The 25622-nt window shown below is 30.1% G+C and overlaps 2 protein-coding genes across 3 annotated transcripts; both read right to left on the reverse strand.

Annotated features, from left to right (window-relative positions):
* Window positions 1-3863: 3863 nt before the first annotated feature.
* On the reverse strand, window positions 3864-4807 carry ERF12 (ERF domain protein 12). Its single transcript, XM_011029485.1, has one exon. It carries the CDS (start codon window positions 4665-4667, stop codon window positions 4137-4139), a length of 531 nt encoding a protein of 176 aa, XP_011027787.1. The 5' UTR covers window positions 4668-4807; the 3' UTR covers window positions 3864-4136.
* Window positions 4808-17595: 12788 nt separating this feature from the next.
* Window positions 17596-24489, reverse strand: LOC105127999 (putative leucine-rich repeat receptor-like serine/threonine-protein kinase At2g14440). Of its 2 annotated transcripts, none has more exons than XM_011029486.1 (9): window positions 24273-24489; window positions 22038-23093; window positions 21183-21330; window positions 20340-20411; window positions 20159-20230; window positions 19063-19134; window positions 18911-18988; window positions 18525-18706; window positions 17596-18256 (listed from the first exon to the last, which is right to left on the reverse strand). In XM_011029486.1, exons 1-9 carry the CDS (start codon window positions 24343-24345, stop codon window positions 18135-18137), a joined length of 1875 nt encoding a protein of 624 aa, XP_011027788.1. In that variant the 5' UTR covers window positions 24346-24489; the 3' UTR covers window positions 17596-18134. The 2 variants fall into 2 exon arrangements, with proteins under 2 accessions (XP_011027788.1, XP_011027789.1); XM_011029487.1 differs by lacking the exon at window positions 17596-18256 and adding an exon at window positions 18433-18450 and having other exon boundaries at window positions 18484-18706.
* Between the last annotated feature and the right edge of the window lie 1133 nt (window positions 24490-25622).

Consider the following 25622-nt stretch of genomic DNA (forward strand, 5'->3'; position numbering starts at 1 on the left):
ACTTTGATTTGGAAGAGGAATGTTGCTTGATGGATGATGAATCACGAACGAGTGGGACAATGGCTGGCATTTTACTATACCGAAAAGTGACAATTGAGGGGGACATTGAGAGCTCTCTCCCATCTCCACCCCTTTCTTCTCTTAAAAAAATAGCTAGATGATGCACATTTGAGGATTCTCGTTGAGATTTACTTGTTTAGCAGACAAATCCACCGTCCAGCGACAAAAAGGCAGAAAATGAAAAGGTTGACCGGTCAACTGTGGCGATCTCTGTCTATTATAATTTTCACCATCTTCCTAAATTATTCAAAGCTCAAAAGAATCTACAAGTTACTTTGATATGAAATCTACAATGCCAAGAAAGGGAGAGGCATTAAAAATACGATAAATTAAAGCTTTCTTTTTTGCTACATTATACTCTTTTCCAGTCTTCTTGCCCCACTTACATTACAGTATTTGTTCGGGCCACAAACATGTACGAGAATACGACATCTTGACAAGGTTGTTTTTTTTTTTTTTTTTGGCAACTGGTAAATTTTTTTAGGGATACCTGGCTGCTGTCGTTACCTAATTCCTATCTTCAATCTTTCAGTGGTATCTGGACCCTTTCCTTTACCATAAAATATTCGAATACTATCTCATAAGATCATTGAACAAGACAACTTGAATATTGGACTGATTCTTGACCCTATGATCATGGAGTGGAATCTAAAAATGCTTTCTTTATACGTGTACGTACCATCTTACATATCAGGCCATGAGGGAGGAGGAGTTCTCTTTACAGCCCCATCAATCATTCAGTTCCATCCATGTGCCGCCTTAATTAATCATCACTGAGGATTAATTAGCATGAGTGCCTAATCAGTTAATTAACTGGAAAAAACAAAACATGAATGCCTCTTCTTTCCATTGTTCAAGTACCTTACGGTCTGTACATGGCGAAGAGCATTTAGATTTGGCCTGTACTTCTTTTTCCCAAACAAACCAGTCAACCTTGTTTCCAAGGACCCAAGGAAATGGCTTGCCAGGTTCACTGTCCTAATTAATCTAAATTAATCATCCTAGTTTAGATTATAGCCTTTCAGATGTAACTGTTGCAACGTTTTTGTTTAGGGATGGTGGTCCCTTGTACCTCGTCTAGCTTATAAATCGAAGAGGTTGTTATACGAAATCGTGTTGCCTTTACACAGCCGCTAACGACGAGGTTCTGATTTAACATGCAAAAAATTACTCCACTTCGGTTGTTTGTTTTTTTCCAATTTCTAAAAACTGAGTTTGAAAAAAAAAGAGAGCATTTATCTGTTTTTGTTTTTTTTTATTTCAAAAGATGTAAACACCTAACAGTTGCTTGTCAGAAATTTTCAAATGCAAACAAAGTGATTTTCAAAAATTATATTGATATTGGTTGTTGATTTTGCTTTTTTGAATAAAGAATCCAAACACATATGTCCTTAATTTACGTTTTTGAAGATTGAAAAATGAAACAAAAAAAAGGGAAATTAAGCCAAATCCATCCATTTTATCTTCTAAAGTGAGAAATAATTATGATAAACGGATAAAGTGATATTTTAAAAGGGACAAAGAAAATGAAATTTTTTACAAAAAAATGATTTGAAAATATACTTGCTAACAATGAAAAGCTTGATTGAACTCACTACCATCAAATCAACTAACTATTCTTTTTGCAAAAAAGATGTGCAAAGTATTGACATAAGTGATACAAGTACTGATATAGAGTAAAATGAACCGAAATATCATGTCAAACATATTATCTAAACTATAAAATTAAAATAGGTAAAAGCATTATAAAAAATTATAAAATTTATGTTAATTTTTCAAACTTATGACCTAGATGATTAGACCTAAAATATTTAATTTAAAAAAAATAAAAAAATTCAATTCTCAGTCAATTAAATATTAAAGGATAAAATTAAGAAGAATAAAGGTTAAAATTAATATAAAAAAATAATGTTTTGATTGAAGGGTAAGATTAAAAAGAATAATAACTGTTATAAAAAAAACTAAGAAAAAAATATTAGAAATCAAAACAATGAGAAGCAAAATAAAAAATATAATACTATCTATTTGAATGAAAGGATGAGATTAAAACTAGTAAAACTTTTATAAAAAAGCCTAGACAAAAAATTAGAAATCCAAATAATAAAGATCAATTTAAAAAATATAATATTTGATAAATTAAAATTAAATGATGAAATTAAAAATAAATAAATATAAAATAGATAAAATAAAAAAATAAAAAATCAAAATAATAAGAACTGAAATTAAAATACCAATAATGGGTTAATCTATATTTTTCTAGGGATAAAGAGAGATAAAGAGGAAAAAAACCAACGAAAAACAAACTAGATCATTCACATAGACACATGTTGCATCAATAGAAATAGAACACGGTGACATTTCCAACAACATTGTAGAAGGGTGTTTTTAGATGTGAGAAGACGTCACGCATATTATCTAAAAGGCTCGGACACCTCTAAGTACGCCGGTATATATTTTTTATTTTTTATTTAATTAAATATTAAAATAAAAAAAATTATTGTGAAAAACAAAAAACACACCCTTAATCTCATACTTAAATGCTTTTTATTTGAAAAATATTTTTTTTATTTTACTGTGTAACTTATTGTTTACAGGAATTGCAAAAGGAAACCGATCCGATCCAAAAGGAAGAGAAAAGAGTGTATTCCTTTCTTTTTTAAAAAAGCTAAACTTTATCAATATAATAGTTATGTCTTTAGCTCGTGATATAACATAAACCAGAAATTAAAAATTAAAGATAAAAAAACCATCGATTCTCGCTGTGTTTAATTTTTAACAACCTTAATTAGCACTCCCACTAATCAATTGATGGAACAGTTTTTTGGAGAGCTTTTTCACAGGAAGAAAGGCTGCTTGTTGGGAGGTGGGCCTCTAGGACACAAAACACACACCCCACATTTGATGAAGGTTGCAATTTGGTCATTTAATTTAAAAAATGATGTCTTTTTCACCCAATCTATGCGCCTGTATATATGCGATTCCCAAAATTCCGAAATCGAACTCCAAGCCATTCATATGCCATTTTTTACTTGATAAAATAGATTAATCATACAATTAACAATATTATATCGTTTCTTTTTTTTCATATCAATCATGCTGAGAAGGACTATTGCTCCCATATCAGAATGGGTGGAAACTAGGGAGTGCATGCGGGGCCAAGACTCTCCCAAAATTAGAAAAGAAGTATTTTTTTTAATTATTATAAAATATTAATTTATATATACTTCAACTAATTTCATGGATTTGTAAGCCTTCAACAACTCTAAAATACAAAGCACTCAAACTAATAATAGCAAATCTAGTAATTGTTAAAGATAAGTATTATAAATTTTGCAAATAAGTCTGAAGTTTTTCTACATAATGGTCATTGCAATGACAAAACTTACAAAATGGTCCTTAATATGTAACTTTCGAATCCGCTTTTGGTATGTTTGAATAACTGTATGATCTTAATATGTTCACTAGCCGACCGGCACCCACATAGATTTTATAGCCCCGCCCTTGATGTCTTTACAAGTGAGGTTTAAAGCACTCAACACTGGTTCTTGCAAGACTGCCGCAAGCAGAAGCTCAAACTTCTAGCGCGTCTCGAAACAGGCAAGCGCGTGAGGGGAAATCGCATAAAGGCAAACAAAAGGAGCCTTTGCATCCAATAATTCTTTTTTTCTTCCTTGTGTGTCTAAAGTCTAAACCAGGATGGCAAATCCATCAAGGCCGGAAAAGGGCAGAGATGGATCGACAAGAATATAATAGAACGGACGAAAAGAAGTGACTTTCCATTAAAACTAAGAAAACATTATATATATACAAACAACTCCTTCATGATTCTTAGTTTATAAATATTTTGTTGTTAATAATACTCCCTTTTCTTGCCTTGATACAAGGTGTAGATGGTGAAGCAGACGGTGCAATAGGAAGGGAAAAAAAAAAAAGAGAAAAAAAAGGAAAATAAGAGATAGTGGTAAGGTTAATAATAAAAACCAGCCGCAAGATATGCCTTAGAAGAACAAAAAGAGACAGACCGTCTTCTTCTTCTTCATCGTCATCATCAGTTAATTGTTACTATTAATATTCAGTCACAGCCACAAAGGTGGAGGCTCGTTCAAATCTATTGGCAACCCACGTCGCACCATCCCCAAAAACGAAGCCGGAGCAACACTTTCCGGCACCGGAGCTCCAGCTACAGCACCAACACTAGGACCCTCTATTTTCACGACTGGCCCAGAAGCCGCTGCAGCCTCAGTAGCATTGAAGTTCATTTCTTTAAAAACCACTCCAGTCTGCAAGAACTCACCAAGACCACCAAACCTGTGGGACCCCACATGAGGACTTGAACTCCAACGAAGGTGGTGGTGGTGAGGGTCGGATGGAAGATTGAGGTCCAGAGAGAGACCAGAAGTGGAAGGTGGTGATGGGAAGTTAGTCTTCGCCTTAGCTCCACGAAGAGAACGAGCTGCACCATCATAAGCAAGAGCAGCTTCTTCAGGTGTATCAAATGTGCCTAGCCATACCCGGGTTTTCTTCCATGGGTCACGTATTTCTGCAGCATAGCGACCCCATGGTCTCTTTCGAACTCCCCTGTAGTGTCCTTCCCTTGAAGAAGCCATGAAAGGAAGGGAGCAGAAAGTGATGATGAAAAGAGAAGGAAGCTTTCAAGAGGTAGAGTATGAGAGAGAAGGAGAAATGTGAAAAGAGAGGATGCATAAGGAGGGAAAGAGAGTATAAAAGTGGAGGGTCCCACGTAGTCACCCGTAATCGTCGGCTGGACGGCACGATCAGCTTGTTTATATTAAAAGAAATCATATGCCCTTTGTATATGCAAATCTATATTCTCGTTTTCGTTTCTTTTTCTTTGCAAGCCTTTCGGATCCTTACCAGGTTTGGCGCATCAAAGACGTTACTATTCTGTGACCTTCTTTCGGTGATGTTTGGGAATTTGATTAATTTTTTATTTTAAATTATTTTTTATTAAAATATATATTAAAATATTATTTTATTTTATTTTTAATGTTAATACACAAAAATAATTTTAAAACATAAAAAAAATTATTAATAGTTTTTATGATTGTCATTCTAGAAATATAGATTTAATAAAAATATTTTTAGTTATGATTTTTTAAAAAAAATATGTTTTGTTAAAACTATATTAATAAAAAAATATTATTTTAACCTTTACATAACAAACTTTGAAATACAATTATGTGCAAGATTCAGTGCAACAAATGTAAGCTATTTATCTAACTAAATAATTTTTTTCTATGAGATTGGTACCTAAAAAGAAAAGCTGCTACAATATTAAATAATCTTTTAATTAGATTGAGTTTTAATTGATATTTTGATAAACATTAATGTGAATAGAAAGTGAAGAGAACGAGTTTTTTAAAACAAAAATAAAAAAATCCATAGATTTATCAGTGATCGTAGTTGATAAAGCGAAATATGAATTTGAATGTGTTTATAATTATTTATTTTATTAAGATTAAAAAGCTAAGAGTTCTAACCTCATGGATAACAGCAACGAATATGAATTTTATAAAATAAGGGGGTCAGAAGATATAATTTTGATTTTGATAAGGCTATTTCCTAAAAACTCCTTAGGATCTTTATGATCATAGGCGGAAAACCGGAAGCTGCAAGCATCAGGGGAGCCGACTGCCGAGGGCGTCCCTAAATTGAAGCTGTCACGTGAGGCAAACATTTCGAGTGCCGGGGATGTCTGAGCTTATGCCCACTGTGTATTCCACTGAGTGAATTTACGAGCCAAATTATCTATCATTTGCACTGACTACTTTATTAATAAAGCTAATAAATATTAAAATCTGATGGCATTGCTGTCCTTAAAGAAAGAAGCATGATATTTTTATTAGATCCAATTCATGATTAACTTTACCCTTTTCTTTTTTCATATAATTTGATAATAAGTAGGAGGCACGTTATCACGGGGTGTTGCAGCCTATTGAAGGTTCAGTGGATTTTATTTTTTATTTTTTTTTAATATTTACCTTTGAAAATCTTAAATTAATATTTTATTTTTATGATTTTAACGTGCTAATATAAAAATAAAAAAATATTTTAATATTTTTTAATAAAATACTTTTAAAATAACAAAATCACACTTAGCCGGTGGAAGGGGATGGCCCTATTCCACAAATAATTCTATGTTCCCACTCACCCATTCATTTTGCCAAAAGACTAGCTCTCGGTCCTTAGATTCTATCAAGGAAGGATACACACGTGAATATCTGAAGAAACGAGTTATCATTAGCACTAGTCTCTAGGGTTATTTATTTATATCTAGCTTGAAATTTTTATTTTTTAAATTATTTTTATAATATATTATTTTAAAAACAAGTCATATGATCACACCGTACAATACTTAATATGGGTCCTACAAGCTTTTAAAATAATAAATAAAAAGAAAGAACAATTGAATATCATAGCCGCCGCCTGATTAGACATGAGAGGGAAGAGCGCGTCTTACAGAACTCAACGTGTGTGTCTTGTGACTACACATAAAGGGCGGTAATGATGATGTCAGCCCTAGAAACCAAGCAAACCCCCAGATGTACGGCCCTGCTAAGCGGCGCCTGCCATTTGTTTTCTTGTATTTGTTACATTTATTGCCGTAGTAGACAGTAATAATAGTTTTTTTTTTTAAAAAAAAAGGCCAGATAAAATAGTGGGTGTCCCTCTCAGGCTAGCTGGGGGAGGGAACAGTGCGAGTTAGAAGAACAATGATTTATGAATATTATTAGATTGGATCGGGTATTGCAGGTGTAGTGGGGTGGCGTGTCTGCTAGCGAGTGGACGGTAGCTGCTGCAGTTTATAGTTGCAGAGAGCCAAGAAAAAGAAAGGGATTGTACAGAGCCCCCACGTGGAGGGTACATTGGGTGGTGGTGTCTGAGTGGCGGGAGACAGCCCGAGTTGAGTTTATGCATCTCAAATTGCATACATACATGCATACAGATAGAGAGATAGCGTGTTTGACTCAGTTCTTGGGCCTAACAAAAACATGAAAGCAAAAGGTGTGGCCTATCTTTCTACTGTCGTAAAAATTTCTGAAAGGCTAAAAAGGAAAAGAAGGGTACGGATATGGTGGGTGGTGAATCTTGGGGGGGCTGTGTGCTGGTAACTGAAAACTTGCAGGGAGGTCACTGACATGTGTTCACGTGAAGCTGGTATTATTATTGTTTTTCATGGCTTTAGTTTTATTTTTTTTGCAGTGCTTTAATTTTTACATCAGAGACACGTGTGGCAGTTACAGGATTTTTTTTTTATATAAATATTATTGTACCAGTGCAATTTTAGGGAGAGAATGATTTAAACCAGTGCAATTTTAGGGAGAGAATGATTTTAAAAAAAATATATTAACAAAATAACATTTTTAGGGAGAGAATGATTTTTAAAAAAATATATTAACAAAATAACATTGGTTGCTTGTACATATCACTGTATGAAAATGAGGCATTCACGCTTGTCACTGTTTGGAATCGTGATGGTTTAAGTGGTCATTATTTTGAATTATGATATTTTAAAAAAATTATGAAATAAGTTATATATAAAAAGAAAAAAAACCTTCAAGCTACACTAGTTTTTATTATAATATTACCATAAAAATCTTAACCTAGTTTTTATTATAATATTACCATAAAATTTTTGATAAAAATCTTAGCAAGATAAATTAAATAATAATAAAAATATCAATAATAATAAACTGGGCAAATTATACTTGTCTCTTAAAAGGGACAAATGGATCATTTGCTTTTAGAAGTAAGTATGACTTGCGTGGGTTATTATTAGTGATATTCTTGGTATTGTTGAATTTATCTTATTAAAATATTTTTGATTATATTAATGATGTTATAATTAGAGTTTTGATATATTTTCAAGATTTTTTTACTCTTTTGTTTTTTATTTGTAATGAAAAAGAAAGAAATAATTAAAAAAAAGGATCATGAAGATACACCAAAACTTTTATTATAACACTACAGGTATTGTTAGATAAATATTGATGAAATAAATTTAATAATATAAAAAAATATCATTAACTGTAATTTAAATGAGTTATATTTATCACCTAAAAATGGTTAATGACTTATTTATTTTTGGCGATAGGTATAGCCCATTTAGATCATTAGTAGTGATTTTTTTTGTATTATTAGATTTGTTTTATTAAAGTATTTTTATAGATATTGATGGTGTTACAATCAAAATTTTGATATATTTTTAATATTTTTAATTTTCTTTTCTTTTCCTTTTCTTCTCTCTTCTCCAGTCATGTGCAGCTTATTCCATATTTTTTTTTAAAAAAGATGTCATGATTCAAAATAATAACAAGCTGGAATGTCGTGTTTTTTAATTTCAATATATATATATAGATAATGATATTTCACCCATATTTTTTTTTTAAATTACTAATATGCAAAAATAACTATCCTTTTGTCAATCGAATCAGACACATGATTGATAGGTCAGTTGCCTGCATGTATAGGAAGGACCCGAATACGGGGACAGTTTTTCTTTCTTTCTTTTTCGCCCGCAAAATTTGGTTCTGTGAGTGCAATTTTGTCAAGTTTGTAAACAAAATGTCAATGGGTTTCTGCTTACTTAATAATGATAATATAACAAACACATTTTTTTTATGTTCTTGGATAGTTATTAAATTAGAACCGATCTGGAAAGTTTATCCAAGATTTAATTTATCCAATTACTGAATTAGTTGGAGTAAAATAAAAGATTAGGATGAAAAAAACTTGATAAAACCTGGTTGAGATTCAATTTTTTTTAAATGTATTTCTCCTTCTAATTAAAGACTCATCTTTTTATATATATATATATATTTAATTAATTATTAACAATTTTTAAAGTTTATTATATAAAAATTGAATGAATATTTTATTTTCCAAGGATTTAAAACTCTTTAATATATACACTTTTTGTTCACAATAAAAAAAATTATGTTTTTTCAATGTGTAATAAAAAATCTTTTTAATTTAAATACTACAACTTAAAAAAATAGTATAATAACATAATACTTTTTAAATATTGGATAAAAAATCTTTTAAAATAATATTTTAAATTTTATTATTTATAATATGAAGTATTAAAACTTCAAATATATTTTTTAATTTTTTCAGGTTGATTCAAGTTGACTCGATCAAGCCATGTAACTTGGGACCCAACTTCTTGATCAGGTCAACTCCCAGGTCGGGTCTGATAACTATGGTTTATATCTTATTAGTGAGCAATGGCTGCCATTGATTTGGAGGAGAGGAGAACATGAATCACGGAAAATAAATTAAAACTTTTGGTAGAATAATACCATTTAAAAAATATAACATATTTTTATATTATCACAATTCAGAATAACGATATTTAAACATATCGTGCTTTATGAATTTTATGAGTTTTTCTTCCAATTATGTTTTATAAGTAAACAAAATATATCTTTGTGCAACTTGTAGATTCAAAAAGAAACTCTAATTAAAATATAAAAAAAGTTATTGTTCACATAGTGGTTCTTACGAGTGATTCCAAATAGTAAATATATGGGTATGATATAATTAGATGAGAATATACTCCAAACATATTACACGTATGGTTTAGAAAATAAATTTATAAACCAATGAGATAGACCTAGGTCTAAAAGAAGATTTAGTCATACCAAACTAAAATAATGAGTCAAAATGACCATAACTTTTGATTTTATTATTGGGTTACGCTCAAATTTTTATAAAAGATCTTGGAAGTTATTTTACAGAATCATTATTCTGATTGTCAAAATTTTAGATTTTAAAATCTCACTTTGAGATTTTAATTTTAATAAATTTTTTATGTTTTAAAAAAAATATTCAATCAGTTAAATCTAAATTTAAATAAATATCACATTTAGAACCGCAACATTAATTAAAATTTCATCGTAAAAAACGTACATCAATTAAAAATACACTATTTCACCCATACTTTTTATTTATATGTCATTCCATCATTTATTTACATTTTACATGTTAATTGCCGAATCTATCCCACCATTTTAGCGTACAATTTGACTCCTGTCTCTTGCCTTGCCTTGTGTGGACATTCAAAAACTGCATGCACAAAGTGAAAAAAAAAAAGGGGTCTCCCTCTGCCAAAAGCCTAGCAAGAGGAGAGTTGAATGGTAATTTGTGGTCTAAAATGATCAGGCTCAGTTAAATGAAGATCATTCCATGAGGTCAGCTCTCTTCAGCTTCGAGCCCCTAACTCAGCACCAAAATTCAAATTATGGGTCACTAGCAGTTAGTACAAACCTGCTGCTGCCCAAGGTAAAAAAATAAAAGTTTCTGACACTGAGTTAAGCTTTGCCCTAAACTACCTGCAAATTTATTCATTTGATTAGTCTTTCAGGGCTATGTCTTCTGAAGAAGCATGCACGCATACGCGCACCTCTAGAAATGCTCTTCTCTGCTTTGGATGATTAAAGAATGACATCATTCATGGTCTCAAAAGAAACATTCACCTCACAAAGACACGAACATTCATGCTTTGGTCTGCCAAAATATGTTAATTATTTTCTTAATTACATCTACCTTAAGTTTTGATCTTAAATCATGATTTGCTATTATATAATCCTTACTCATCTACTTAATGTTTCAACATTTGTATGGGGTGTTATGGTTCAATGCTTTTACTAAATATTTTTGAATTAGAAAGAAATCAAGTTGATTTTCTAAAAAGATATTTTTGCATGATGAAATAAAATTATAAAAAAAATCATGTAAAAAAGCAGTAATTTAGTGTTTTTAAAATAAAAATTACAAAAAAAACTTTTAACCCCGTTACGTGGCACCTCACCCATTAATACTTAGAGAGTATTTAGTGTGTGAATTTAAGACAAAGAAAGAATGTGATTGTCGGAAATCTAGTTATGAAGATATGATATTTGTATATGATGGAAAATAAAATTTCTAATAATATGTCTTTATTGTAATTGGTTTATTATTAAAGCCTATTAAGAAATAACCAGTTTACTATTTTATCCTTAAAACTTAAAATATCTCATCCTTATAATAAAATGTTTATCTTTACACACACACTACTTATATTTAAAACTAATATATTAGAATGATTCGATGTTTAATATAACTTTATAAACCATAACTATCAAATAAATTAATACATCCACTAACAAATTAAATAACATGTGTTTTATATTAATCATTGTGGTACTAGATTAAAATCACAGAAAAATTATATTAAATGTCCCAATGTATATCCTAGCAAACACATACATCTTAATTACCTAAAACACTTGTGTCTTGTTGATAAAAAAAATAAAATAAGGATACGTTAGTCAACTTAATATATTAAAAAAAAATAGGGGTATTTATGTAAAAAACATTGAATAATTTAGAAGAGAACCACATTCCTATTATATATATATATATGAATTGTAGCTTTAGAAAGGACAAGAAAGAAAAGAACATGGAAGAATAAAATAGGAAAAGGACCTTCCCTTGGCTTTGGGATTTTACCCCGTGGGAAGAGATTATATTGAGTTTTATCATAAATTGTAGCTGACGTTGAAAACGATAAGGTATGAAATGCGATTCACTGAGAAGTATTTGTGAGCGAAAATGACATGCAGGTAATTTATAATATTAATTTTATTCATATAAAATATATTTATTATTAAAAAAGATTTATTTTAACTTTAATATTCATTTATATGTAATTAATAAATCTAGAATAAATGTAAAGTTTATAAGATAAAAATGCTTTGCAAGAAAAATAAAAAAAATTATCATAATTATAAAATTATCATTGCATCAAAATATTATTTATAATTATTCTTGATCAATGTTCTATTAAAACTGGATATTAATTAAAGTTGTTGAAACCGATACATATTATGTTATTTTTTTTTATAAAACTAATATGCAAATGCTTGTCAGATTACATTTGTATCGAATTGATCCGCAAGAAAATTTCATGTGCAGAGATCATCTATATTTATGAAAAGGTTACATGATAGTTTTGTAAATGATCTTTGAACTTGAAATTATTAAGTTATTTCATATAGGGAGTGTTATATTTTAATTATGACTACGCGTTATCTTAATCAAGAGTAAAAAACAAACAGATATTAAGTATAACATAAACTACATGAAGGTAATTGAGTAATCAAGAGAAGGTTCATCTTATTGGGTGAAGTAGAGAAAATGTTTCATCTGTTTTCAAATAGTATTGATTGTTAAATCCTTAACTAATGTTGATTTTCAAATCTTATTTTTAAAATCAATGACTATAGAGTTAACAACTAAAATAATTTAATAAAGAAGACATACTTCATGCTGTAATGTTTAAGTAAAAATATTCTTAATGAAAGAATAATAATTACATTAAAAAACTGGTCACCAAAAGATCAAGTCAAGCCACTTATGATTTTCTCAATATTTTAAGAATTATGATGCAATTTTGTCAAGTTTGTAAACAAAATGTCAATGGGTTTCTGCTTACTTAATAATGATAATATAACAAACACATTTTTTTTATGTTCTTGGATAGTTATTAAATTAGAACCGATCTGGAAAGTTTATCCAAGATTTAATTTATCCAATTACTGAATTAGTTGGAGTAAAATAAAAGATTAGGATGAAAAAAACTTGATAAAACCTGGTTGAGATTCAATTTTTTTTAAATGTATTTCTCCTTCTAATTAAAGACTCATCTTTTTATATATATATATATATTTAATTAATTATTAACAATTTTTAAAGTTTATTATATAAAAATTGAATGAATATTTTATTTTCCAAGGATTTAAAACTCTTTAATATATACACTTTTTGTTCACAATAAAAAAAATTATATTTTTTCAATGTGTAATAAAAAATCTTTTTAATTTAAATACTACAACTTAAAAAAATAGTATAATAACATAATACTTTTTAAATATTGGATAAAAAATCTTTTAAAATAATATTTTAAATTTTATTATTTATAATATAAAGTATTAAAACTTCAAATATATTTTTTAATTTTTTCAGGTTGATTCAAGTTGACTCGATCAAGCCATGTAACTTGGGACCCAACTTCTTGATCAGGTCAACTCCCAGGTCGGGTCTGATAACTATGGTTTATGTCTTATTAGTGAGCAATGGCTGCCATTGATTTGGAGGAGAGGAGAACATGAATCACGGAAAATAAATTAAAACTTTTGGTAGAATAATACCATTTAAAAAATATAACATATTTTTATATTATCACAATTCAGAATAACGATATTTAAACATATCGTGCTTTATGAATTTTATGAGTTTTTCTTCCAATTATGTTTTATAAGTAAACAAAATATATCTTTGTGCAACTTGTAGATTCAAAAAGAAACTCTAATTAAAATATAAAAAAAGTTATTGTTCACATAGTGGTTCTTACGAGTGATTCCAAATAGTAAATATATGGGTATGATATAATTAGATGAGAATATACTCCAAACATATTACACGTATGGTTTAGAAAATAAATTTATAAACCAATGAGATAGACCTAGGTCTAAAAGAAGATTTAGTCATACCAAACTAAAATAATGAGTCAAAATGACCATAACTTTTGATTTTATTATTGGGTTACGCTCAAATTTTTATAAAAGATCTTGGAAGTTATTTTACAGAATCATTATTCTGATTGTCAAAATTTTAGATTTTAAAATCTCACTTTGATATTTTAATTTTAATAAATTTTTTATGTTTTAAAAAAAATATTCAATCAGTTAAATCTAAATTTAAATAAATATCACATTTAGAACCGCAACATTAATTAAAATTTCATCGTAAAAAACGTACATCAATTAAAAATACACTATTTCACCCATACTTTTTATTTATATGTCATTCCATCATTTATTTACATTTTACATGTTAATTGCCGAATCTATCCCACCATTTTAGCGTACAATTTGACTCCTGTCTCTTGCCTTGCCTTGTGTGGACATTCAAAAACTGCATGCACAAAGTGAAAAAAAAAAAGGGGTCTCCCTCTGCCAAAAGCCTAGCAAGAGGAGAGTTGAATGGTAATTTGTGGTCTAAAATGATCAGGCTCAGTTAAATGAAGATCATTCCATGAGGTCAGCTCTCTTCAGCTTCGAGCCCCTAACTCAGCACCAAAATTCAAATTATGGGTCACTAGCAGTTAGTACAAACCTGCTGCTGCCCAAGGTAAAAAAAATAAAAGTTTCTGACACTGAGTTAAGCTTTGCCCTAAACTACCTGCAAATTTATTCATTTGATTAGTCTTTCAGGGCTATGTCTTCTGAAGAAGCATGCACGCATACGCGCACCTCTAGAAATGCTCTTCTCTGCTTTGGATGATTAAAGAATGACATCATTCATGGTCTCAAAAGAAACATTCACCTCACAAAGACACGAACATTCATGCTTTGGTCTGCCAAAATATGTTAATTATTTTCTTAATTACATCTACCTTAAGTTTTGATCTTAAATCATGATTTGCTATTATATAATCCTTACTCATCTACTTAATGTTTCAACATTTGTATGGGGTGTTATGGTTCAATGCTTTTACTAAATATTTTTGAATTAGAAAGAAATCAAGTTGATTTTCTAAAAAGATATTTTTGCATGATGAAATAAAATTATAAAAAAAATCATGTAAAAAAACAGTAATTTAGTGTTTTTTAAATAAAAATTACAAAAAAAACTTTTAACCCCGTTACGTGGCACCTCACCCATTAATACTTAGAGAGTATTTAGTGTGTGAATTTAAGACAAAGAAAGAATGTGATTGTCGGAAATCTAGTTATGATCTAGAATGTGATTGTCGGAAATCTAGTTATGAAGATATGATATTTGTATATGATGGAAAATAAAATTTCTAATAATATGTCTTTATTGTAATTGGTTTATTATTAAAGCCTATTAAGAAATAACCAGTTTACTATTTTATCCTTAAAACTTAAAATATCTCATCCTTATAATAAAATGTTTATCTTTACACACACACTACTTATATTTAAAACTAATATATTAGAATGATTCGATGTTTAATATAACTTTATAAACCATAACTATCAAATAAATTAATACATCCACTAACAAATTAAATAACATGTGTTTTATATTAATCATTGTGGTACTAGATTAAAATCACAGAAAAATTATATTAAATGTCCCAATGTATATCCTAGCAAACACATACATCTTAATTACCTAAAACACTTGTGTCTTGTTGATAAAAAAAATAAAATAAGGATACGTTAGTCAACTTAATATATTAAAAACAAATAGGGGTATTTATGTAAAAAACATTGAATAATTTAGAAGAGAACCACATTCCTATTATATATATATATATGAATTGTAGCTTTAGAAAGGACAAGAAAGAAAAGAACATGGAAGAATAAAATAGGAAAAGGACCTTCCCTTGGCTTTGGGATTTTACCCCGTGGGAAGAGATTATATTGAGTTTTATCATAAATTGTAGCTGACGTTGAAAACGATAAGGTATGAAATGCGATTCACTGAGAAGTATTTGTGAGCGAAAATGACATGCAGGTAATTTATAATATTAATTTTATTCATATAAAATATATTTATTATTAAAAAAGATTTATTTTAACTTTAATATTCATTTATATGTAATTAATAAATCTAGAATAAATGTAAAGTTTATAAGATAAAAATGCTTTGCAAGAAAAATAAATTTTTTTTATCATAATTATAAAATTATCATTGCATCAAAAAAAAATTATCATAATTATAAAATTATCATTGCATCAAAATATTATTTATAATTATTCTTGATCAATGTTCTATTAAAACTGGATATTAATTAAAGTTGTTGAAACCGATACATATTATATTATTTTTTTTATGAAACTAATATGCAAATACTTGTCAGATTATATGTGTATCGAATTGATCCACAAGAAAATTTCATGTGCAGAGATCATTTATATTTATGAAAAGGTTACATGATAGTTTTGTAAATGATCTTTGAACTTGAAATTACTAAGTTATTTCATATAGGGAGTGTTATGTTTTAATTATGACTACACGTTATCTTAATCAAGAGTAAAAAACAAATAGATATTAAGTATAACATAAACTACATTAAGGTAATTGAGTAATCAAGAGAAGGTTCATCCTATTAGGTGAAGTAGAGAAAATGTTTCATCTGTTTTCAAATAGTATTGATTGTTAAATCCTTAACTAATGTTGATTTTCAAATCTTATTTTTAAAATCAATGACTATAGAGTTAACAACTAAAATAATTTAATAAAAAAGACATACTTTATGCTGTAATGTTTAAGTAGAAATATTCTTAATGAAAGAATAATAATTACATTAAAAAACTGGTCACCGAAAGATCAAGTCAAGCCATTTATGATTTTCTCAATATTTTAAGGATTATGACAAGTTATTAGGTATTGTACTTGATCTTTAAATATAGTTCAATCAATTGTTGAATTGATAATATATTAAATTATTTAATTTATTTAATCTTATTTTATTTTATATTATAATTCATATTTAGGCTAACTTATTAAGGAATCTAATGGTCACACATATAAGAAACATTAATAAAAAAATTAAAATGAAATAATTAATCAAATGTGACTTGATTATAAATAAGTTTTAGAAATTAAGGACTAGAATGTAATTAATACATCGAAATTATAATTCTAGATTTAAAAAAATCAAGGACTTAATTGAATAAATTTTTAAAATTATCCTAAAATAATATGTGATGTTATTTAAAAGTAAAATTAATATTTTTTTATTTATATGATTTTTAGATTTCTTTATAAATAGAATGTTATGACTCTTATTTTCTATACAATGCAATAAAGTACATAAACACTTAAATACAAAAAAAAGAGCTAATATTTAAATATATAACAATCACTCTCTCCTTAAAGGGTTTAGAAAATTTTTTATTGGTAGTTCATGAGAATTACTGTTAAAGATTGTATACTTAATTAACTTGTGGTTTGCGACAACTCATTTTTTAAATAAATATTCAAAGCTAATAAGAATATTTAATTTTTAAATAATTAAAAAAAATCTAAATCTATTTAATAATATTTTTAAAACTCCTAATTTTTTTTAAATTTATAGTTTATGCGGAGAATATAAATTTTAAGAAAACCAAAAGTACCTTTGCACCTCAGTTCTCCCCATTTTTTTTGTCAACAAGATATTCTATTATCCCTCCGAATATAGACGCATGTCAGCATTGGGCCGTCTACTGCTAGAAAAATAGCTCACCGCAAGATATAGAGCGAGCCGAAGAGTTAAGAGTGTTTCGGTCACTTTTCAACTCAACTCCAACCCGAGTGAAAGCAATTGAAGCTATACTCGGTCCGGATCATTGCTTCATAGGCTAGCTTCCCAGCCCGAAGGGAAATGCCCAGAACATTTTCAACAGATAAGCATAACTGGTGACAATTCCAGATATTCAAGAATGTTTGTTCTTGTATGGATTAGTCTCCTTCATATTATTATTATTATTATGTTCAAGAAACAAACGCATAAGACACAAAATTAGTGGAATCAATACAAGTGCCTGTTTGCACAAAAGCATATACTCGTATTCTTCTGGAGAAACATAGCAAGATAGAACCGTTACGAACAGCTGAAAAAGTTAATGGGAATTACATGTGCATCCGCCATTGATCTAGATCATAGTTTCGTGACTTCATGGAGATATTTTACAACACTATCTTCCTATGAACCTAAACAAAAAATAAAGAAAAACAAGGAACCATTTTGATATCACTATGTATCAGTGCTTCGAAGCCATACAACCTTCCTTTGCCAGTTCTGCGCCAAAAAATTGTAGATTTGAAGCAGCTTGTATGGTTTTTCATTCTATATGACATTCGGTGGCACTGAAGGTGGATAGGATCTTCGATTGGTGTTTCTCACTTTCCAAACTTCATCAAACGAAAATTTGCAGAACCCTGAGTTCCACAAGAATGGGAGTTCAAATCAAATTGGGTGGATTCATGTTAAGAAATAAACTAATCAGAATCCAAAAACCAGCAGAGGAGAAAGTTTAAAATGGACTGTATCATGATAGTAAGCTAGGCCCGTTCTCAGCAGCTGTCCGGGCATTGCCATGACTATAATGCCTTGTCATCTGGATATCATGCGATAATTGCGTCCTTGCTTTTGCATATGGGGCACCTCTTTCTGTAAACAAGAGAAAGCATCCTGTAAGTTCGCAAAGAGGAGAAAATCAAGCAGATTTGTGCTTTCGAGCACTTCATCCACAACCATGTCTGAGACAACACTATTTTTTCTCTTACACACACGGAATAGAATCTAGGCTATAATTAACTTTGCGTGCCACTTTATTTTTTGATGTATCTTTGCCATTAAAATCACTGATCAATAAAAGTTAGGAAACCAAATTATGCTATCATGTATGTATATCTGAGTTTATCATGAAAACCTTTACCTGCAATCTGCTGTGCACGGAGAATATTCTGTCGTCTTTTCCACCAACACATTGAACAGATAACCATTAGAAGGAATGCCACGGATGTACCAAATGCAATGCCAATTTTCTCACCAGCAGAAAGGTGAGGGCCACATGTACGCAACCCAGGTATGCCACAAAGACCTGCATTATCTGTAAAACTGCACAAACTACAGTAAGTATCATTTTAGACATGGTTATAAATGAAATTTAGTTATGGCTTTTTTTTCTTTTCATTGTGATAAAAATAAGCAAAGGATGCAAGTATTGTCTAAGTAAACATATTCAACATATCATAAACATGTTATGATACGTATTCCATTCAAAGCCAGCAATATTAAAGAGCAACACTTGTTGCAGCATACTTGAAGCTAGCTCCATGCAAAAGTCTTCCTCCTAGCGCTGCTGGGACTCTTCCAGACAGAGAGTTACCATTGAGATTCCTGTACCATAACAGCATAAATTGTAGTTCAAATATATACTTCCGTGGATTAATTAACTGCAAGAAAAGTCTTACAGTCTCCGCAATGATGTCAACTGTCCAAGGCTTTCAGGAATTGATCCATTGAAGGAATTGTATGAAAGGTCACTGCATGCAACAGATATGATCAGACATTTTAACAGTACAGTTAAATCACATGATTAGGATTGGAAAATGCACTTCTATTTGCATCCAGCTTCTGGTGTTTCACCCAGAAGTTAACATTGAGTTGATTCACATTTCCACATGAGCAGAATCACCTTTTTTTTGTTTTTCTTTTTTGTCTAAAAACAAAGTTATTTTAAAAAAAAAGGGTTGCAAATTGACATTATGCTGACTGCACATTTCCTCGAGCACAGTATCACATTACTGACAAAATATGACTCTGCTAACACTGGAAAGAGGAGGCAACAAGAAACTATATTTACTTCTTTTTCATTAAGTATTTCTTTCTTTCTAATTCTTTACCATTCTGCAAACTTAGTGGGGAAAGATCAAGTTATCCATGATACCATGCATGCACAAACTAATATGAACCACCAGTTGATTCGCACAGTGAATGCTGAATTGCCTCTATGGCTGGGGTCCTTCTATGCCACAATTAAATAATTTTTATTGTTAAAATTTGTGTTCGTTATTCCATTATACATTGACTACTTGGATATTCACTTGATTTTATTTGTTAGTGCTAGCAGTAACTAATTTTTCCTATGGGAAAATCTTCAGCACAAGTTACATATTTATGTTCTATCAAACCCAGCTAAATGCGAGTTGCATCAAGGACTTTGCTATGAATTTGAATGAAGCAAACATCAACTTCCTCATTTTGCATCTTATCAAATAATTCAAAAGCAAAATCAGTGAAAAAGTAAAGTTATATTTGTTGTTAAAGCAAGCAGGAGATATGGCTGGTTGGAGGAACAAAGGATTTGAATGGACAAACTACTATAAGCAAATTGTTTCTAAGAAATTAATGACAATGCAAGATAATCATATAGTAATCATATTTTATCAAGTCTCTGTCGCTTACACTCACATTAGCTCCTTTGGTGGAAACTATTATCATCAGTGAACAGTTTTATTTGTGTAGAAATCTGAGTTAATAATGGGGTAAATGGATAAGCAGACTTACAGTACTACCAGGCCAGGTATTGTTCCAATTGATGGTGGAACAACTCCCCGGATGCTGTTATCACTCAAGTTTCTGTAAATGTAGAAAGTCGGCGCAAATTAAGAGATGAGAGCAGAGAGTTAAATATTAGATGGTCAGAGTTTTAGTTGCAAGAAGTGGACCATAAGTGCTAGAAACTTACATGTTCTGCAAATGTCGTAGTCTGGATATGTCATTTGGCAAGAAACCCCTCAAACCTTGGTTGTCAAGGGAACTGACCATGAAGAAGTAATCCATATTAAGTGATGGATAATATTGACATCTTAAGATAACAAGAATTAAATTAATAATTTTAATGTCAAATTAAGTGGAGAAGTGACCCGTGAATCAGCCAATTATAGGAAAAAATTGAAGGTATTATTAGCAGTAGATCTCCAAATTAACTTAATGAAACATATTTATTTCATGTAAAATTCTTAATATAAAGTCTGTCAACAGATATGTATATTACTTGGAGCTTTTATTTCTCACCTGAAAGTATATGCAGAATGAGAAATGCTTTTCAGGAAGCCTCTTAGTATGGATAACATAACTTCCCCTTATATATATATTAAACTAGAAGACCAGAAAGCGAACAGCACAATCATCATGTCTTTGAACAATGCCAAGATTGAGTACTTTCTAAATTTATTATCAGTACCGGAGATTTTTCTTCAGCAAAAAGAAAAACAAGGCGAAGCTATACTATTTAACATTTTCTGCACAATTTTGTATGGATAGAACATTAAGAAGGTGGTGATTTTGAATGCACGAACAAGGTTACAAACTTTGCAAACGTATTATGAGCACCACAGAAAGATTTCTTGTTTAACAATAAAATGCTGAACTAATTAAAAGTTTTATGACTGACTGGAATAAAGCACTGAGAAGGTAATGAGTGGCGTGAATGAATAACAAGGATTCAATAAAAGACAATATCTGGTTCAGATTAATCGTAGTGAAAAATGAATAAAAATGAATTTGAGGAAAAGGATCGAGACAGTACAGTCCATCGATAAACCATTTGCTGCTAGTCTTGTCAAAATGGCAATCTGCTCCATTCCAGGGATGTTCTTGGGGAACACATGGATCACCATTCCACCCAAACCGAAGAGGAAGGCTCAATGCACTCTTCAATGACTGTAAAGCTCTAACTGATAAAAAGAACATTCAGATTAGTAACAGTTTACACATTCCGAACTTTTTGCAGAATTGCTTTTCCTATCTATATAATAAATCTGAGTAAAAAGAACCATAAGACAAACTTCAAAACATGTGTTTTACGAAATGAAGATCAATGGCAGATCTATAGCAACACAACATGTGTTTGAACAGTTTCTTCTAAATACCTGCAGAACTACATCTAAGACTTCAAAACAGCAGGAGATAAAAAGGTCCACATCAACGTCATGTCACATAAATCAACAACGTGACACAATTTGTAAGGTAATTAGGAGCCCATTTTAAATAATGGCCAAACAAGAGGTTACAACAAATTGATCCAAAACCCTCATGATGCAACCATGTGAAGATTTTGGTTGCTATTCAATTGCGTCAAACTTCAACATTTTTTGTTTTTTTGTTATATGCAACATGGTCAGTGAAAGAAGTGCCAATTTAATAGGTAGAATCGTGATTAGCTTAGGATCAATGCCCATCAAAAGTTAACTTTGTGTTGAATAATACATTACTTGATATGGTATTTATATGCATTTTTTTAAGTAATGAAAGAATTCTAATTTCTGCAAACTTCAACAACTTGGGGGTATATGCTTGTAGCAAGCCTCATTCTAGTGTGCCCTATTTATTCCTTGAATAGAAATAAACAGGAATTTTATTAAGAATGAGATGATATATGCACCTTCTTCCAATACAGTTTTGGACTCAGCTGTAAGAATCTCAAACACCTCAACAGCATTGATTATGGCATGACTGCCTTTTTTAGGATGCAAACCAATCGTCAGAGTTCTTCCACTAACAGTGACTGTGGTGTTAAGTACAAGGGCAGTATACCGATCCCCACTCATTTTGACAATGTCTATATCTTCAAAAGCAACATCACCATTAATCAAAATGTCAAATACCCTTTTCCCTGCTGCAGTGACTGAAGAATCAATCTCAGCAAAGTGTAACCAAATCGAGTAGTTTCTATTGGGATCCACATCCATTGTGTATGCTAAATCTGGTTGAGTATCAGTGCTAACCAGGGCTGTCTGATAAAGAGCTTCTGGATAATAGTTTGGTGCATTTGAAGCCTTCTTGATGCCACTTTCAGTAGATCTAGCTAAATCAGATCCCTGGCCAAAAGTTTTGATTGGACTCCAAAATCTATCCCCACCCCAATGATCCCCACTATAATCAACATCAAATTTCGGTTTCCCATTACCACAGCTCAATCTGGCAGCTGTTCTAAGGATTATCCCTTGAACCCATGCTGGGCCAAAATAGTATGCTCTATCTTCCATTTGAAGAATCTCAATGGAAAGTATTGCTGGATCTCCATGACCTGTGCTGTGGAAACAGATAGAGGCAGTTCCATCCGTTAAAAACACTAGAGCTTCAGTAAATACTTGGTCATCATGGTTAGTCCAACCAGATTTCAAAGAATAAATTTGGGTGCCTTCAATGGAAATGTCAAATAATGGTTCATTATCAAAATTACGATGTCCATCTAGTCCAAAGAAGACCCTAACAGTATAATGCCCCTTTGGCACTCTATTAATATTGTAGCAATTGTTGGGACCTGATGATAGGGGGAAATAGCGAAGAGTTTTTAGTGGAGGACTGATGTAACTTGGGCGTGTTGCGTTTGCTGGAATCCCTCCTGTATATGCAAAATCCTTATACCAAAGTGTATTGGTTGGTGCTGTATGAACATTCAAGCGAGCTCCACAACTTATGCGCATAACCCAAGGTGCTGTAGGAAGATTAGAAATCTATTAAGTAACACTGAAAAAAGAAGAATGGATCATATAATGTCAAAGCAAACATAGTCATTGCTCTAGCCTCTAGCACTTCATTGAAGCATACAAGAATGAACTCACATTTGTTAGATGATTCAAGTTGTGCAAATATCTAACCAGATATTCCTTGTTACTTCAATGTCTAGTTTCAAAAGTGAATTAGCACCCAACAGGCTACACACATTTTCACTGTGCAAGCTAATACTAAGCAAATGACAATCTATCAATAGTTTCTGCTCTAGAATCTAATGGCCCGGTCTACTGGACAATATTACAGAAATGATCAACCATCCAAATAAAACTACAGAATCAATCAACAAATAAAGAAAGAAAGAATTCTCTCTCTTGCCATTTCAATTTTCCATATACATCATAGTATAGTATGTTTCATGGAAAATTTTATGTGTTGAGGGAGAGTAACTATTGTCATCCTATTAGTTACTAACTGACCCACTTAAAGAAAGAGATGGACACAAGAAAAAAGGGAAAATAAAATTCATAACCCACGAAAAATTACAAGAATATATACACCTAGAATTTCTTTGCTCTACTTGTATTCATCTCTTTCATTAAAGTGGGCAGGATGCCACTAGTTACCACATGAGCACCATAAAATTACTCTATGTTTCATGTTCTTGTCTCCCAGTAAAATATTGAATCAAGAATAACTAAACCAAATAGCTGTACAAGTCCCAATTTAGTCAAATATTCTTGCTTTCTCAACAAATACATAACAAAGAAAAAACTCCAAACGTAAAACTTCCTTCTTCCTCTCTTTTCCTACACATACTCAACAATCAAACAGATCCAAATCACACCCGCTCCGTATCCATAACCATAGATTTCAATAACAAAAAAAAACACACACACGGTTTTCCCATTCTGCTCCTCTATCCAAACGCTAAAATAAAAAACTAAAAACCAACAAAACTGCAACAACTCCTCTTAATCAGAAGCAAGAAACTTAAAAACCAGAAAACAGTTCATAATCATCAACACCTATCACAAGAACACGAAATTCACTTCACAAATCAACAATCCAAATCCCTAACAAAGAAGAATCAATCTTTACAGCATGAACTGAAACAAAACAAAAAAAGAGCCAATTAAGTTCAGCAGAGAAAGCTTCTTACCTTGTCTAGCTATACAAGTAGAGAAAGCTAAGCAAAAAAGAAGAGTCCATAGTAGGAATGCAAATCTCTGCATTATATTAGCTTTCAAAATTTTCTTTCTTCTTTTTTAGCCAGTCGCTCTCTTTCTCTAGTGTTTAACCGCTTTCCACATTCTTGCACTGTCTTCTTCTTCCTTTTCAGATGGAGAAAGAGGAAAGTAGCAGAGAGTGGGAGAGTGAGAGTGATGCAAGTGTCTGCAGGTATTATAAAAATCTATGTGGGCAAACTACATGTATAGTCCTCGATTATGCAAAATGTTTCAATTTGGGCCTACATCTTAATAACTTGTGTGGGCATAGAGAAAGATTATGTTATAGTTAGTTCTCTCTAATACGATATTATAGGAGGATATTAGATTTAAATTAAATATAAAACTAAACCTGAAAAATCAAGTTAAATACAAAGATGAGAATCCATTTTGATTATTTATATTAATTTAAATATAATTACAGATAAATAACGGCACTTACTAATCCATGAGTCGTATGTATCGAACCATTTTGTTTTTAAAACATAAAAAAGTGTCAGCTGGAAATTTTGTTTGGCAATCTTGTTAAACCTGATAAATTGAATCAGCCATACTAACATGATTTTGATTTTAAAAAATAAAACTGATAAAAAATTCAATAAAAAATAAATCAAATTAACATGTAAAATTTAAAATAAAACATATTATAAATACACATTCAAGTTAAATCAAATATTTAAAATTATTTTTGATATCAATTTTTTTTCTAAAAAAATTGAGCCTACAATATATTTTATTATCTTATATTTGATGGTTTAGTTTATTAAATCTTTGATTTGAACAATAAAATTTAACTGATTAATTTTTTAAATTTATTTTATATCTAATATGGGATAAAAAATTAAAAAATAATTTTTATTTTAAAAAATCTAAATGATGGTACTAAAATAAACAAATTAAAAGAACCAAAAATTTAAAAAATAATTTTTTTTTATAAAAACAATATTAGCGTACCGAAGCCACTCCACTCAGCCCTTGTCAACCAACTACATCCTTTATCATTATTATAAGATTATAACAATCATGTAAGAATTAAATTTAAATAAATTAATTTAGCATGAAAAAAAACACATTATAAAAATAAATTTAAAATAAATCAAATACTTAAAAAAAATCAATCTAACATATTTTTTTTAAAAAATATTAAATTAATATAGATATTAAAGTTAATTTATTAAATCTATAATTCAAGTTATATATTTTACTGATTTAGTGGCTTTTTATTAAATTTACTTTTAACTTGGATATAAAATAAAAAAATTAATAAAATAAAAAACTAAAAA

Source organism: Populus euphratica, unplaced genomic scaffold, assembly GCF_000495115.2.
Source record: "Populus euphratica unplaced genomic scaffold, PopEup_1.0 scaffold15.1, whole genome shotgun sequence".
Classification (NCBI taxonomy): Eukaryota; Viridiplantae; Streptophyta; class Magnoliopsida; order Malpighiales; family Salicaceae; genus Populus; species Populus euphratica.

Coding starts and splice junctions, on each gene's coding strand:
- ERF12 (XM_011029485.1), bottom strand. CDS start 4,667: ATGGCTTCTTCAAGGGAAGGACACTACAGGGGAGTTCGAAAGAGACCA.
- LOC105127999 (XM_011029486.1), bottom strand. CDS start 24,345: ATGCAGAGATTTGCATTCCTACTATGGACTCTTCTTTTTTGCTTAGCT. Junction 21,331..22,037: donor CAAAACTGTATTGGAAGAAG/GTGCATATATCA, acceptor TCTTTTTATCAG/TTAGAGCTTTACAGTCATTG. Junction 20,412..21,182: donor AAATGGTTTATCGATGGACT/GTACTGTCTCGA, acceptor CTTCATGGTCAG/TTCCCTTGACAACCAAGGTT.